The sequence below is a fragment of the Buteo buteo genome, chromosome 17, assembly GCF_964188355.1.
Source record: "Buteo buteo chromosome 17, bButBut1.hap1.1, whole genome shotgun sequence".
NCBI lineage: Eukaryota > Metazoa > Chordata > Aves > Accipitriformes > Accipitridae > Buteo > Buteo buteo.
The window spans coordinates 8,349,764-8,363,048 of record NC_134187.1 but is presented as its reverse complement, the minus strand read 5'-3'; the positions used below and the strand labels follow the sequence as shown (position 1 = coordinate 8,363,048).

Here is a 13,285-nt window from a genome sequence, read left to right as displayed (position 1 = left end):
TCATATACCCTCACTGCTTCCTTTTTTGCTGTTTTCTTTTTGTTGTGTTCTATTTCCAAAATTGTCCTGTGAACAAAAATTGAATTTAAAGATAGTAAATTGCAAGCGCGTTTGGGCAACAGACTGATGAAACAGCTGCAGTCTTTCTTTCATAGACTTGAATTTTTCTGTTTTGCCCAAGGCATTAAAGGGAAATTAGTTTATTAGTTTCACTTCGGTCACTGGTGAATATCATCCCCCCTCACAAAAATAACACTTTAATTCTGCTTGATTTGAAATAATTGACCGATCAGGAATGAGGCATGTGAAGGGAGCTACCAAGACTGAATTACACCGTAGGCCTGGAAGATCAATTGTTTGGGAGGAGAGCTGAGACACTGCAGCCTTATATTACACCTGCCTGTTTATTACACTTGGCCTGAGGGGAAGGCAATGCACCATTCTGATCTGTTGCCTCAGAGAAGTACGGATGTAAAATGAATGCAAAATAAGGGAACAGCATGTTATTTTTTTTATGTTAATACATTTTATATTGATATTGAGGACATTTGAGTAAACTGAGCTTCCAGTTTATAGAAGAGCATATGTGTTTTTCCTTCTTTCTATGCCAATATTCTTTGCTAAATGCAGTTTAAATTCTTTTTTTTTTTTTTTTTTTTAGCTTCTCAATAATACTTGTAGTGATTGACTGGTAGCAGTAGCACAAATACTTAGTAAAATTAGTCCCACTGGAAGATTACTCAGATGCTACAGCTCTTCTTACTCCTCCTTCCTCTGCTCTTTCTGCCTGTTTTAATGATTTCATTTTAAGAAAAATGACCTGAGGCACAGCAGAGAGAAAAGAAAAAAAAAAGTCACAAGAAAAAAACAACTGATGGACTTACACTTTGGCAAATTCATGGAACAGAAGTGAGGCCAGATGTTTGCTATACGGGCATTTGGCTTGTATATATGAATTTCGCTACAAGACTGCATATAGCGTTTTTGACAGCATTGGTTGAACGAAAATGAATGATTGCTATTCAGGATAAAATGCAAATATTTTGGCCAGTGCTTGCAAATCTAGGAGTTTTAAAGTTATATTCTTAACTAGATTTTTGGTATTCTTAAATCCATATTTAAGTAGGTGCTTACCAAATATGGTTTGATTTCTCTCTGTCATTTTTAAAGTTTCTGCATCACCTAACATATCTTCAGAGGGACATGGTGAGTGGTTCACGCTTTCAAAAAATGAGCTGATTCTTATTTGATCATGTCATTTCTAAAGCACCTAATTAAAAGCTTCAGACCTCTGGCCTAGAAAAGGTAGGTTGCTGATCTACTGCATTCAGCAAACAGTCTTCATCCAACAGCTGAAAAGATAAAACATGAGTCGCTGGTGGCAATTGTAAGTGAGAAGCAAGAAAGGCTGGTGGAAGAAGTGGTCACAGGAGTAGCTTGTAAGAGACAGAGGAGCAAGCTGAGAAGCAGTTAACTTTGATACTGGGTGTGGTATTAATTCATTAGGATGGTGGCACTGTCCCTCTAATTCTTGAAGCATCATCTTTCAAAACAAAACAAAAATAGCAAGTGGATGTAAGTGATACTTACTCTATTGAACCAACTGAAAATAAAATCAATCCGTTTTATGAAACACGGTTAGGCCACAAGAGGTGATGAGCTGTGACTGCAGATGGACAGATAACGTGGGCTCTGGCCAACTTCAGTGACATGCACCAGGAAGGGAACATTTAGATTCGAAAGCCTTGTCTGCTGGGTGAGCCAGAAGTCCAATATTTCCGGCCAGGAAAAGGGGCGCCTAGTACTAATGTACTGCTACTAATGGTCCCAGTGCCATGAAGCAAACAGATGTCTTGTAGAAATATGCAGAGAAACTCCCCTCTCCAGGCCCTTCACAACCTCCAAAAGTGCATCAAGAATGAATGTGGCTCCTTAAATGAAGAGTGAGGTAGCTTTTGAGGATATGTGAGTGGAAGTTAGCAATAGTCACGCATTTAGGGCACCAGAAATTCAAAAAACTGTAGTTATTCCCCTCAGTGTAGGGATCTTGCACAGTTTGTGGAAATTCAGTTTCTTACTGCAGGATTGGGATGACCGCACTTTCCTACCTCAGTGTGAAGCGAATCATGTTAAAACTTCTAAGGTTCTTGGATGCATGTTGATATGGACTGTGCTGTTCAGTAGATGTAATGTTTCTTGTTTTTTTCTGAGGCATTTTGCATCTAACAGGCTCTTTTTATATACCAGATGCTTACTGACTGTTTCATGCTGTTAAGTGTACATGTGGTCTTGATTTGGGGGAGTGATATATGTCTCCTTTTAACAAAATGTGTGTCAGAAAACTCTGTGTGGTCAGAGGGCATCAGTCCTGGAAGAGAAAAGTTACTACTTCCCCTGGTGCTAGCTGAAGCTTTTTAAATGTGAACAATGACGGGGGTGGGATGACACAAAAATATCCTCTAAGAGGGAAATTCAAAGTACAGTTTCTTTATTATACAGTTTTGCAGCAGTACGGGTGATCCAGAGAGCTTATGCTGTAAAATATGCTGCATTTAACCCTTTCCTTGGCTGAGGGCTTTCTCCTCTAATAGTTTTGAATGATCAGTCTTCCCCAGGGGCTGGAAAATTGAGAACGGCAGTAAATCAAAGGAAATTTTTCCTGCCTTTTCCAAATGTAATTTGAAGACCTAGTCCCCTTCTCCCCCCCTCCCCAAGAAACCAGCCCCAAAAGAGCCAAGATCCTGTTAATTAAATTTTGTGAGATTTAATTTGTGACATTTGGCAACACTGACAGTAGCTTATTCTACATTTCTGCTTTATTAACTATGAAGTCTTAGGCGAGATTAGGTATGTCAGGTGCTGGCAACCACTTAATGCATTTTGAGAAGATGGCCCATTTCCCCAGAAGAAATCTAGTCATGTCCCTGGGTTCCCTCCTCTACCTCTCCCCGCCAGGCACCTTTGGACCCTGGCCACCAGTTGACGTTCAGCCAGCCCCTGTGCCGGCAGTTGGGGTGCTGGCCACTGGCTCTGCCGTGTGAGTCTTTTTGCTCAAACCCTCCACAAACTGGCCTTTAACATAGCAGCTTTTGGCATTTGCTTTTCTTTTGTTTGCTTTTCATGCTAATGAGATAATTTAATTAGGGAAGTCAATGTTTTGGGCAGTGTTTTGCAAGCAGGAGTGTTACAGAGAAACATTATGTTTTTCTCTCTCCCCATTTTTAACAAGGCTGGGTTCCAGATAGTGCCGGCTACCCGGGACTCTGTAGAGACATCTGAGAAAGTTATTATGCCTTTGTGTAAAGTTCTGGTGGATTTTCATTTAGAAAACTGCTGTGCAAAATTCCAGTTGTGTTGCTGCAGAAGGACCTTGGAAAGCCCAAGAATCTCCAGCAAATGGCAGCTAGAATTGATTTTTGGGAAGGGAGGGTGGTGAGGGTCGAGTTCTGCTCTGAGGTTTTGGGGGGATGGTTTGCAACGGACCAAGGGAGAGAACCAGATCAAGTGGGAGATCTTTCCAATAAAAGCCTGAAGAGAGAGGAATGGAGTTAGGAATTTTCTCCAGATATATTTCCCAAACCAGTATATTTTGACATATTTTCTATCAATTTATAATTGACAGTAAGTGCATCTGAGGATGTGGATGAAGGCCTTTCAAAACAGTCCAAGACGCTTGCATGATGGGGGGCTTCCCCAGTAGGAAACCCCTGCACCTGATGTAGACCCCATAACTTTGTGGGTGTCCGAATCTGGCATGCAGCAGGCTTCAAGGTGGGACTGGTCTTCATCTTCTGTTCCAACAGTGTGAGCAGCATGACAACAGATGCCCCTGGACCTCTGTGAATTTTTCTCACCCTACCAATGCTCATGATCAGTGAATTGCAGATGTGTTATCTACTCCACTCAGGTTGTAAAGGAATTAGCATTTGAACGCAAATGATGAAATATAGGAAATTATCATATTGAAGATAAATTTCCAGGAAGCTTAGTAATAAAACATACGCCTACAGATATTTTAGTAACCCCTTATTTAGGAAGATCATATTCTCCCAACTTAGAGAGAAAGAAACGAGACCAGTTAAGGTATGGTTTCACTCTCATTGTGGTTGGTTCTTTTTTCAGTTGGATAGTCTAGTTTATTTTTTTAGTTATCTAAAGAGAAGCTTTCCATATCCATCTTAAGTACTCAGAAATAGTAAGTGGACACACTTCTGTACAGTATTTCGAGACAGAGAAGCAAAAGTCTCATTTGTGCTTCTTGCATAGCATAGAACTCTATCCTGAGAAGACACTGTTGTGTTGCTGCTCTGATTTTATTTTTTTTTATGTCCCAAAGCATTGCCTCCTCCAGCATATATTTGGAAAATTAAATCCTATATAATCTCTTAAATCTACTGCTCCTTTATCACTTACAGGGTTAGGATTTGGGGGGGTTTTTTTGCTTTTTTTTTTTTTTTTTTTGAAGATCTGATTGTAGGAAAGCAGCTCAAGTCTCTCTGCCTTGTCTTGGATTTTACAAGAGCTTTACAACTGTTTACAAGACTAAATCAGGGGTTTACAAAAGTAGACCTTGCTTGATAATAAAGTTGTTTCCTTGCCCCTCAAATATTTCTGGGTCTTATCTTTCTACACAGCTGCTTGTAGTTCAGCTTTACAGAATCTCTTGATTGGATTCCTACTGCCTTCATCTAACAAAGAAGTCTTTCAATGAAGTCACCCAAATGGAAAAAAAGAAGTTAAGTAAAAATTGTGAAAATGGATTAGTCAGATCCATGTAGGCTTACAACAGTGATTCCATATGTGTCTAAGAAAGTCTTTGTGGGTTATAAATAATGTTGAGCGCAAATAAAACATTTTGTTTGTCACACTTCTGAAGTGAAGAGTAGCTCCTGAAGCTGCCAGGTCTACTTGTAGGATATTTTATTTGTAAGATTTTCTTAAAGACACATTTACATGGGTGTAATATGTGTGCATGTGACCTTACTATTGAGTTATATCCAGAATTTATGGTAACATTGATATATTTCGACGTGATTTCGGTGCCATATGCATAAAACACGTCTTTAGTCCTGTGCCTCAGGAAAAGTTTGTTGTGTCGGTATGCTCTGATAAAACTGCATCCAGTAACATTTTCCCTGCAGCGTATATCTGAAATCATTCAAGCTTAGGTACTTAGACATCTTCTTCTTTATCAGTTACAGTTCTTCATGCTAGATCAGATTGCAGCAAATCTCTCTCTTCTTCCTCATCTTTTTTTTGTGTGGATCTCATAAAATACTTAGGCTTTACATGCACTTAACTGCTTTTGAAGCTCTCTAATAGGCTATTTTATCTATGCTTCCGTTCATCCAGTCTGAAAACACATACGGCTATTTAGCTGCTTATTTTAATGTTTCAGACTCTTTCTTTCTTCTTTTTTTCCATTTCCCTAATGACCGTGTATCTGCTTCCGTTGCTCTGTTTCCCAACCTCTCTTGCCTATCGTATTTCTCTAATGTTATTATTTAAAAGGTAAATTTAGAAACAAATGCTTACCCAGGAAAAATTTAAATTAAAAGGCTGACCTTTATTTTTGAAGTCACTTAATGAAGTTGACTAATAGTCTAAGAAATCTGATTCTCTAGCTTCAGACTGGCTGAAAGCCTGTTTTTCCTTATATTTATATCTGTGAGGACAGGTGTTTTAAGGAGACCTTGACTAGATAAGCAGGGAGAGCAGGGAAAAAAGCTGCTCTAAGGCTCAAGCTGGACTGTCATTTAGAGGAACATGAATAGGAAACATTTTTTCTGCAGAACAGTGAGTGCTTTGGGCTTGGGGGAAGAAGGGCTGTGTTTAAATGTATCAGGCATAAAATGAAATGTTAATCACTTAAGTTTAATAAATCTGCAGCAATGATCTGTTTGAACCTGGTAAGAGGCCTGTAGTTAGCATGCTGCTATCTCAAATGCCTCTGGTCTTTTTCTTGCCTCTGTGTATGTGTGTGGAAACTGTGGAAACAAGGAACAAATGAGCTTGCATAAGAGATGTGGTGAAAAATGAGTACCAGGAGGAAGGTGGTTTTAAACTAAGAAGGTAGGAGGATTTCCAAATGGCCAAAGCGTTTTGGGTAAATTTGGAGTCTGGATGTAGTCATTTGTGTAGGTGCCCCACCTTTTATTCCCAAAGACGCTCACAGTTTGCAGAAAAACTTTCTCAAATGTTATTGTTGAGCAAGATGTTTATATGAGACATTTCTAAAACTCATCGTCATAGAAAAAGTTATTTTCTGTAGCAGGGGTACTCTCACATTTTACTTTCCCTCAAGATCAATAGATTTAACGTCATTTCTTTTTATGGTCTTTCTCACCTGCTGCCTTGCATATTTTGGCCTTGGAGGGCTAGGAGAGATGCCTGTCACATTCCTCAGAAGGGCATTCAGTATTGTTTCATTACTCTATTACCCTTCCCTGTTCTACCTTCCCAAGCCCATCTTGCTGTGAAAGTAAATCATGGAGGAAAGGGTCAGGTGCATGTATAATCTTCATGCCTGGCTCCAGAGTACTTTGCATAACCCTTCTCTGAAACCAAGAGGGCTGTCTATGTTTTGGCACGATTTTTGCAATGCATACACAGCAATGCGGTCTTTGGGGACTGAGATAGGCATTTTGTTTGCTTTGCCGTATCACTAAATCTCATTTCAGATTTGTCATGGGACTTTTATTTTCCTCTGGTTGCTCGATCTCTCTTCTTTAGCTTATAGCCTTTTCCACAGCTCTCCCGTAATACCAATTTGATCTCCTTTTTGCTTTGAATTTATCAGTTCATCCAGTAACAACTATGGGTTTCTCTCTCTTCTCTCTCTTTAGTAGGGTGGGGGTTTTTTCCCTCTAAGAGATTTTTTGTTCCTTTTGGCTGCACAATAAAATCCTTTGATTCTATGTGACAAACAGGAACACACGTTTCCTTTCTAGTCAAGATTAAAGACACCTGGCTACTCCAGTGATTATGTCTTGAGTAGAGAGCAGGGGAAGGCCTGTCTCATTGACTTTACCACCTTCACAAGATAGTGTGTCAGCTGAATTAGCTGTACAGAGTGATTTTCAGCAGTAACAGCATGCAGTATGCCTCCTCATGGACTTCTGTTCTGAGATACACAAATAGGACGTTCTTTCTCTTGCTGGCTATGTCTACATTGCAGTTTTATGGCTCTGGTGTAGGGTAGATGTATCTGAGATAGCTTTAAGCTTACCTGCTCAAGAACTGACTTCTAGACACAGCAGCGGGGAGCTTCATGCTAGCTGAAAATTCGGCCCCAAAGCTGAGGTTGATAGATCTATAATTAGCCAAGGCTTAGCTGGGATGGTGACTTCAGTGCAGACAGCGCCAGGAGTTCCCCAAGTCTGAAGAACGAGGTAAAAACCTTTCTTTTCCTTAGTGGTGTTTAGAGGCACCTAAAGCTATTTAAGAGAAGAATACATTCATATGGATGTTGAGGAAAACTTCCCTTAAAAAGGGAAAACATATAAATTATCTGTAGGTATTGATATTGGCATTTGTAAGTATTAGGTATTGACCTTTCTCCTTCTCCCTGTCTCCCCAAAAGAAAGGAGATTTTTTTGTTTAATCTCAAAAAAAAAAAAAAAAATCCAGAAGAATCCATGTCTGGAAAATTTCAGCCTAAAATTGGATGTTTTGAAACTGGGAACAGCTGGGTTAGGATGGAAATGCTCACATACCTTTGATTACAGTGACTGCTGTCCTCCTTGCTGTTCGTGTGTGGTTTCCACCAGCCTCTGTCACTGCCGTTTCTCAAGATGGCTTATGCTGCCCTATGTCAAGTTCTGTGCAGAGGAATGTGATGATTATGCTTGGCTCGGGACACACTTTGTTGGAGAAGTTTTTCTTATGAGTACAAAATATGTTTAACGCATTATTATTATGGTTATGATCCTTGACAAAAATAGTCTAGACAAAGCATAAACTCTGGATCCAAAAATAAATTTAAAAATTAGCTAGCCTGTTCACAAACCACTTCTTACCTCACCCAGCAGCTATTTATGAGAACATTTTATATTCTTTCTAATTCTAAACAATTAATAGCAAGCACTAGCAGTTGAATACTCAATTATTAGATAGTTATCCCCTCCGGTTTTTCTGCACATCTTGTTGCTGTCAGATATCTTTGTACCCAGCCAAAAATGACATGTTGAAACAAGCAGTGTATATTTAATGCAATGCATAGAAAAAAAGTGACGTTCAGCCCTGGCTTTTATTTTTTATTGGAAATATGAAATACAGTAGCTGGACAAAGAAGTAAATTTGCTCGTGAAGAGGGTGGTGGTTTTTAAGTAAACTTCTTAATGTGTGGCTTAGTCACAGGCTTTTTTCCTGCTTGTTATTGACGTAATTGCCTGTCAGTCTCATCTGATAGTAGAATTGCTGGGGGCATGGTGTCTTGGATCGTGTGGCAAAAACTGCTAGCTATTGACTTATGTGCATGTGTGCCTCTGCTCTCTGCTGAATTAAATGTCAGATATACTCAAGTGTGTGGGTGGGTGGGGGATATGTGATTTGGTTCTCTCTAGTTGCCTTGTCAAGAAGTGCACTAATACAGCTAATGGAGATCCTCAAGCTCAGGAGGAGAAGGGCATTCACTTGACAGCCACCATCCAAACAGTCAAAAAAGATAGCTTCATACAGTGGTGGAGACTGTGCAGATTTAAAAAGAAACTTTTCCAAAGGCAAGGAATAATAAAGGATATTTTGAAATTGTAGCTTGCAGTTTACAGTCTCCCTTTTTGCCTGGCTTTGCAAAATGTTTATAAAGCAAAAGGAAGGGGGTTTATACCTGTGGAATTTCTAACCTTTAAAGATGCTCTCTTTAGGTACTGATTTTATTCTGAGATAGTTGCCACTATAGGAAAAACTTGCTTTCTTTACCTCTACTAAAACAAAAGTTTCTGTTTTCACTACAGCATCTTTCACAGCACTTGTGTCTCTGGTTTTTGCTGTGTTCTGTGTATAGCTGTCATTTCCACGTGGTCCTCTGGAAAACGCGAAATGAGCTTTCTGAATTAAAGTATCAGATAGCCACAAAAATACAAGAAAGAAAAATCTAAGTAAATATCAGTGAATCCTCAACCTTCAAGTCAAATCTTGCATCAAATCCTACCGGAGAAAAAATAGCTGGCTCTGTTGGATTAAGAGGAATGTTAATTTTTTAGTCAATATCTAAAACATTGCTGTGTGGTCCCCAATATACGCTGTCACTGGAGGTGCTCACTCCTGCAGAGGGGCAACATAACCATCACAAATGCAGCTTATTGGGAGATTTGCCTTTTGTTGAGGATAATGATTGTGGAGGGATTTGCTTTTTTAATACACATTTATATTACTGTATTTTTGATTGAGGAAGAGTTTGCTTCGTCTTGAGCTAGTAGCTTTCTCGTGAACCAGCTGAACCTCTAATTATTTAGTCATAATAGTTGGGTTTGTTCGCCTTTTTTAAAAATTTCTACCAGGTGAATAACTAACATTGTTGATAGGCACACTGTTTTATACCACTTCTAAGTTATATCCCTCTTAGAGTAGTTTCTTCTCTTTAAGTTTCTGGGTGAGTTTGGTTCCAGCTCCCTCCTGAGCCATTATAAGCAGATGCTTTTATTGTCCATTTTTGTATCTAAGAATTTGTGAAACAAAATTACTTCAACTGACCTGTTGTTATTATTACAAAGAACTTACTGGATCGTGTGATGCAAATAAAATAAATCAGATGCTGCAGTGACCTAGATACTTATTATTTATTTATGGGATAAGTATATTTAGCATTTATTTATATTGTTCTTCAATTCCAAATGCTGTAAACTTTCACTTACTCTGAACACTGCTGGGAAAATAGCAATTGCCACCATTCTGCAGGTTAGGAGACCTTGGCAGGAAGACATAAGTAACTGCTCTAGGCTACATAACGTATAATTATCAGAACTAGGATTAGATGTTGGGAGTCTCAACTCCCAGCATTGTGTTCAGAAGCCTTGCTCCTGGCAGATAAAATCTGTGGATAATAAAGACTGAGGAGGTAAGTAATGATAAGGGTGGGATGATCACACAAAGCGACTAGGTCATTCTATCATCTTAGGTATAGTAAGTGTTTTAAGTCTAGCCAGAAGCATGGGGGGAGACAAGACATGTTGGCCTTCCTTGAGAGCAGCCATGCTGCAGAGACCTCAGGCGTCATAGGGTGAAGCATTCCTGTAGGAGCTTCCAGTGAGGAGGTCTAGCAAAAAGGAGGGGAGGGGGCTGTGTAAAGCAATATTTGGCTTTGAAAATAGAGAAGTAATGGATAGATTTAGCAGGCAGATTTTTCTGCCTCTGATCTTTAGGGTTAATATTTGGTCATGCATCAGGTGCAGAAAAGAGCTACAGAAATGATCTGAAGGCTACTGAGAAAACTCCCAAGATGGAGCTGTTGTAAACACTCCTGCTCTCAGGAGATCTGAATGATGATTTTCTCCTAACTCAGGTTTTCATGATTTGTGTGCTGTTGCTTGTTATCCTGCTGGATAGCTTGGGCAGATGGTGTTTCCTCAGGTCTGAGGGATTGGTCTCTCCACCACATGCTTGTAGTTATCCAAACTCTCTCATTTGTGTTCTAGATTAACATTTACTACAACATCACTCTTTATCTCTGGACGTTTAGCTGGGAAAAGGGGAGAAACAGTGCTCTCCTAAAGCAGAGGAGGCATGGCAGGGACTTGCCCTGGTGATTATAGAGTACAATTGCTGTGCTGGGACCTTATTCCTAACACCTCTTTGGTTTTAATCCTTAAGGCAAGCTCTCGAGTTCCCTTTGAGAAGAAGCTGCCCTCCATCGAGATGTCACGGCACCACAGCCGGTTTGAAAGAGATTATCGGGCTGGGTGGGATCGCCGGGATTGGAGCTCCAACGGCAATCACGTCAGCAGCACCAACTGCAGCAGCGCTGCGAGCACCAACAGCAACAACCGCCCCGGGCTGCTGCCCCTGCCCATCGTCCCCTCCCGGCTCCCCACCCCGGCCACTGCTGCTTGCACCACCGTCAACAGCGATGTGATCACGAGCCTGGTGGCCAACTCGTCTCCAGCTTCAACTACCAAAGTAAGAATTTAGCTTTTTTTTCTGGGGTTGATGTGCTGAAGGGATGTTAGAGACGGAGCTTCCTCTGTCCCTTTGCAAAATCTGAGTTCATGGTGTAGCCGAGAGGAGGAAAGAAAAATCTCTATGGGCAGTCTATGTCTTTTTTATTCTTTTGTGTGTTGTGCATACACTAGAGTAGGTCTCTCTTGCTCCAAGACTGAGGGCTCCCATGCTTCTGAGAGGCCCAAGCAGAGCAAATGCTTCTTTCCTTTCAGCACTGCCTACATTTGGGCTTTGCGTTGCTTTCCCTGGAACGTGTGGTTCCCGCTTTTGCTTTTGGGAATGCTCGTCTTGTCTGATGAGCAAGGTAGAGCTGTGGTTGACAACAAGTAGATGTGGTTTTCATCCAGAGGGAGTGGAAAGTGACTAAAGGGCATAATTTTGACTGAGTGGTGTTTTTTCTTCTCTTTAGTTGGTACTTTCCTGTAAGGGTCTCAAGGCCTCGTTCTTAGTGCAGACTGGAGTTAACAGTGGGATTTCTATAACCAGGCTCTCTCATTTGTACAGAAGTGCACACTAAGGAGTAAGAAAATGTTAAGTGGCAAAGAATTGAAATCACTAGTAAACTGTTGGGCTTTTTTGTTCTAATATATAATTGGAGGGAAGAGGGTGACTTTTCCTTTTTTTTGAAAAACATCTAGCTCTTTTAAATCTGCAGAGTACAAGTTGTTATTCCAGTAGAAAGTTGGGGTTTCTTTCTGCATGCAAATTCAGGTAGAACAGCTGGGGAATAGAAAACCCTGGCAAATTGTAAAGGTGACCACAGCATTAGCAAAGTGAGCCAGAAGCACTGCTGGTTTTCTTTTTATGATATTTAACATTTTCTTTCAACTTGGTTTCATTTTAATAACTGCAAGTGCCAAATACAGCAGACGCAGACAGAGGGAAAGGAGACAATAAAGTTATTTAAAGTAAGCCAAGAGCAAGCTGAAATTTTACTGCAGTACCATTATTATATTGATTTTTTTTTCACACTGTAGAAAAACAAGGTCAGTGCTGCAGAAGGAAACATTAGGCCGAAGTTTACAGTGTGATTGGTTTTAAAAATTTTCCATGGCTTCTTCAAATTATTTTCATTTGAAGAAAGCCAATCAGATTGTGATCAAAACATATTTAGAGTTCTCCAGATGCTATCCACAGATAGATGCATTTCAATCATGCTTTGTCTGGAGAAGATTGAGGCAATTTTGGAGCCAAAGCAGTCATTTCATTTATCATGACCTTTGTTCCTGGGTCTGCTTAGAGTCCAACGATTGTCTGGTGCTGATCAGCCCTTCTCCCAGATGTTCAAAACCATTTTGAAGCATAGCAGTGCCAGTAAACCATGTGTTTATTGGGGGAGAGGACGCAGGAACAGCAAGTTAAATGCCTTTTGATCATATGCTCAATGTGAACTGTCTTCTAAATTACGTTATTAGACAATTTTCTGATGACTTTCATTAGTAAGAATGTTTTGGCATGAACAGATCAAAAGCAATAAATATACTAGAATGGAGGTAACATGGGACACTTTTTATTCTGAGAACTGTTAATCAGCTGTGTAATCTCCCATAAAATAAATGTGTAAAAATGCGTACAGTCTTTGCCCCAGCCTCTTCTGCCAAGAATCGGCTAAACAGCTCTAAAAATTCAAAACTGCATGTATTAAAGAAGAAAAAACTTTGAGAAAGAAGTGAGGTGGGTAGGATGAACAGAGATGTAAAGGTATGGTGCCTAGCAAGCTTCCAACTAATGATGTGAAACGATGTCAGAAAAAAACATCAGGTACTCATACATACTCATGTTCACCCTGCCTGACTCTGTCTCTCTCCTTCACACACAGCAGATTTACACTTGTGGTTAGCAATGTAACCAGCCAGTGCCTTTCCCTTATAGAATCCAGCTAATGGTTAGGCATAAAAAATTAAATCCGTATAATGAGGAAATCACAACTCGGAAGAATAATGTGTTTGCTTGGTTTATTTTACAAAACAGGAATGTGCTGTGTTGCCTTGAGCTGTGGAGAGTTCACAGTCTACCCTCTGCAGCCTTTTTGTGAGCATGTTTATGGGGTACCAGCTCATGGGGGCAGGTGTCATCTTAAGCTGAATTTCTTAGTTCTGTTTTGTGGTTGGGAGCAGGATATTTGATT

At 40.1% G+C, this 13,285-nt stretch overlaps 1 protein-coding gene across 2 annotated transcripts in view; it reads left to right on the top strand.

Annotated features, from left to right (window-relative positions):
* The window catches only part of KLHL29 (kelch like family member 29), a 409,774-nt gene that overhangs the window by 146,290 nt on the left and 250,199 nt on the right, over nucleotides 1-13,285 (top strand). For both annotated transcript variants that reach the window (XM_075049045.1, XM_075049044.1), the window contains one exon: nucleotides 10,810-11,115. In XM_075049045.1, the coding sequence (XP_074905146.1) occupies nucleotides 10,855-11,115 (261 nt within the window). In that variant the 5' untranslated portion in view covers nucleotides 10,810-10,854. The remainder of the gene's footprint in view (nucleotides 1-10,809; nucleotides 11,116-13,285) is intronic.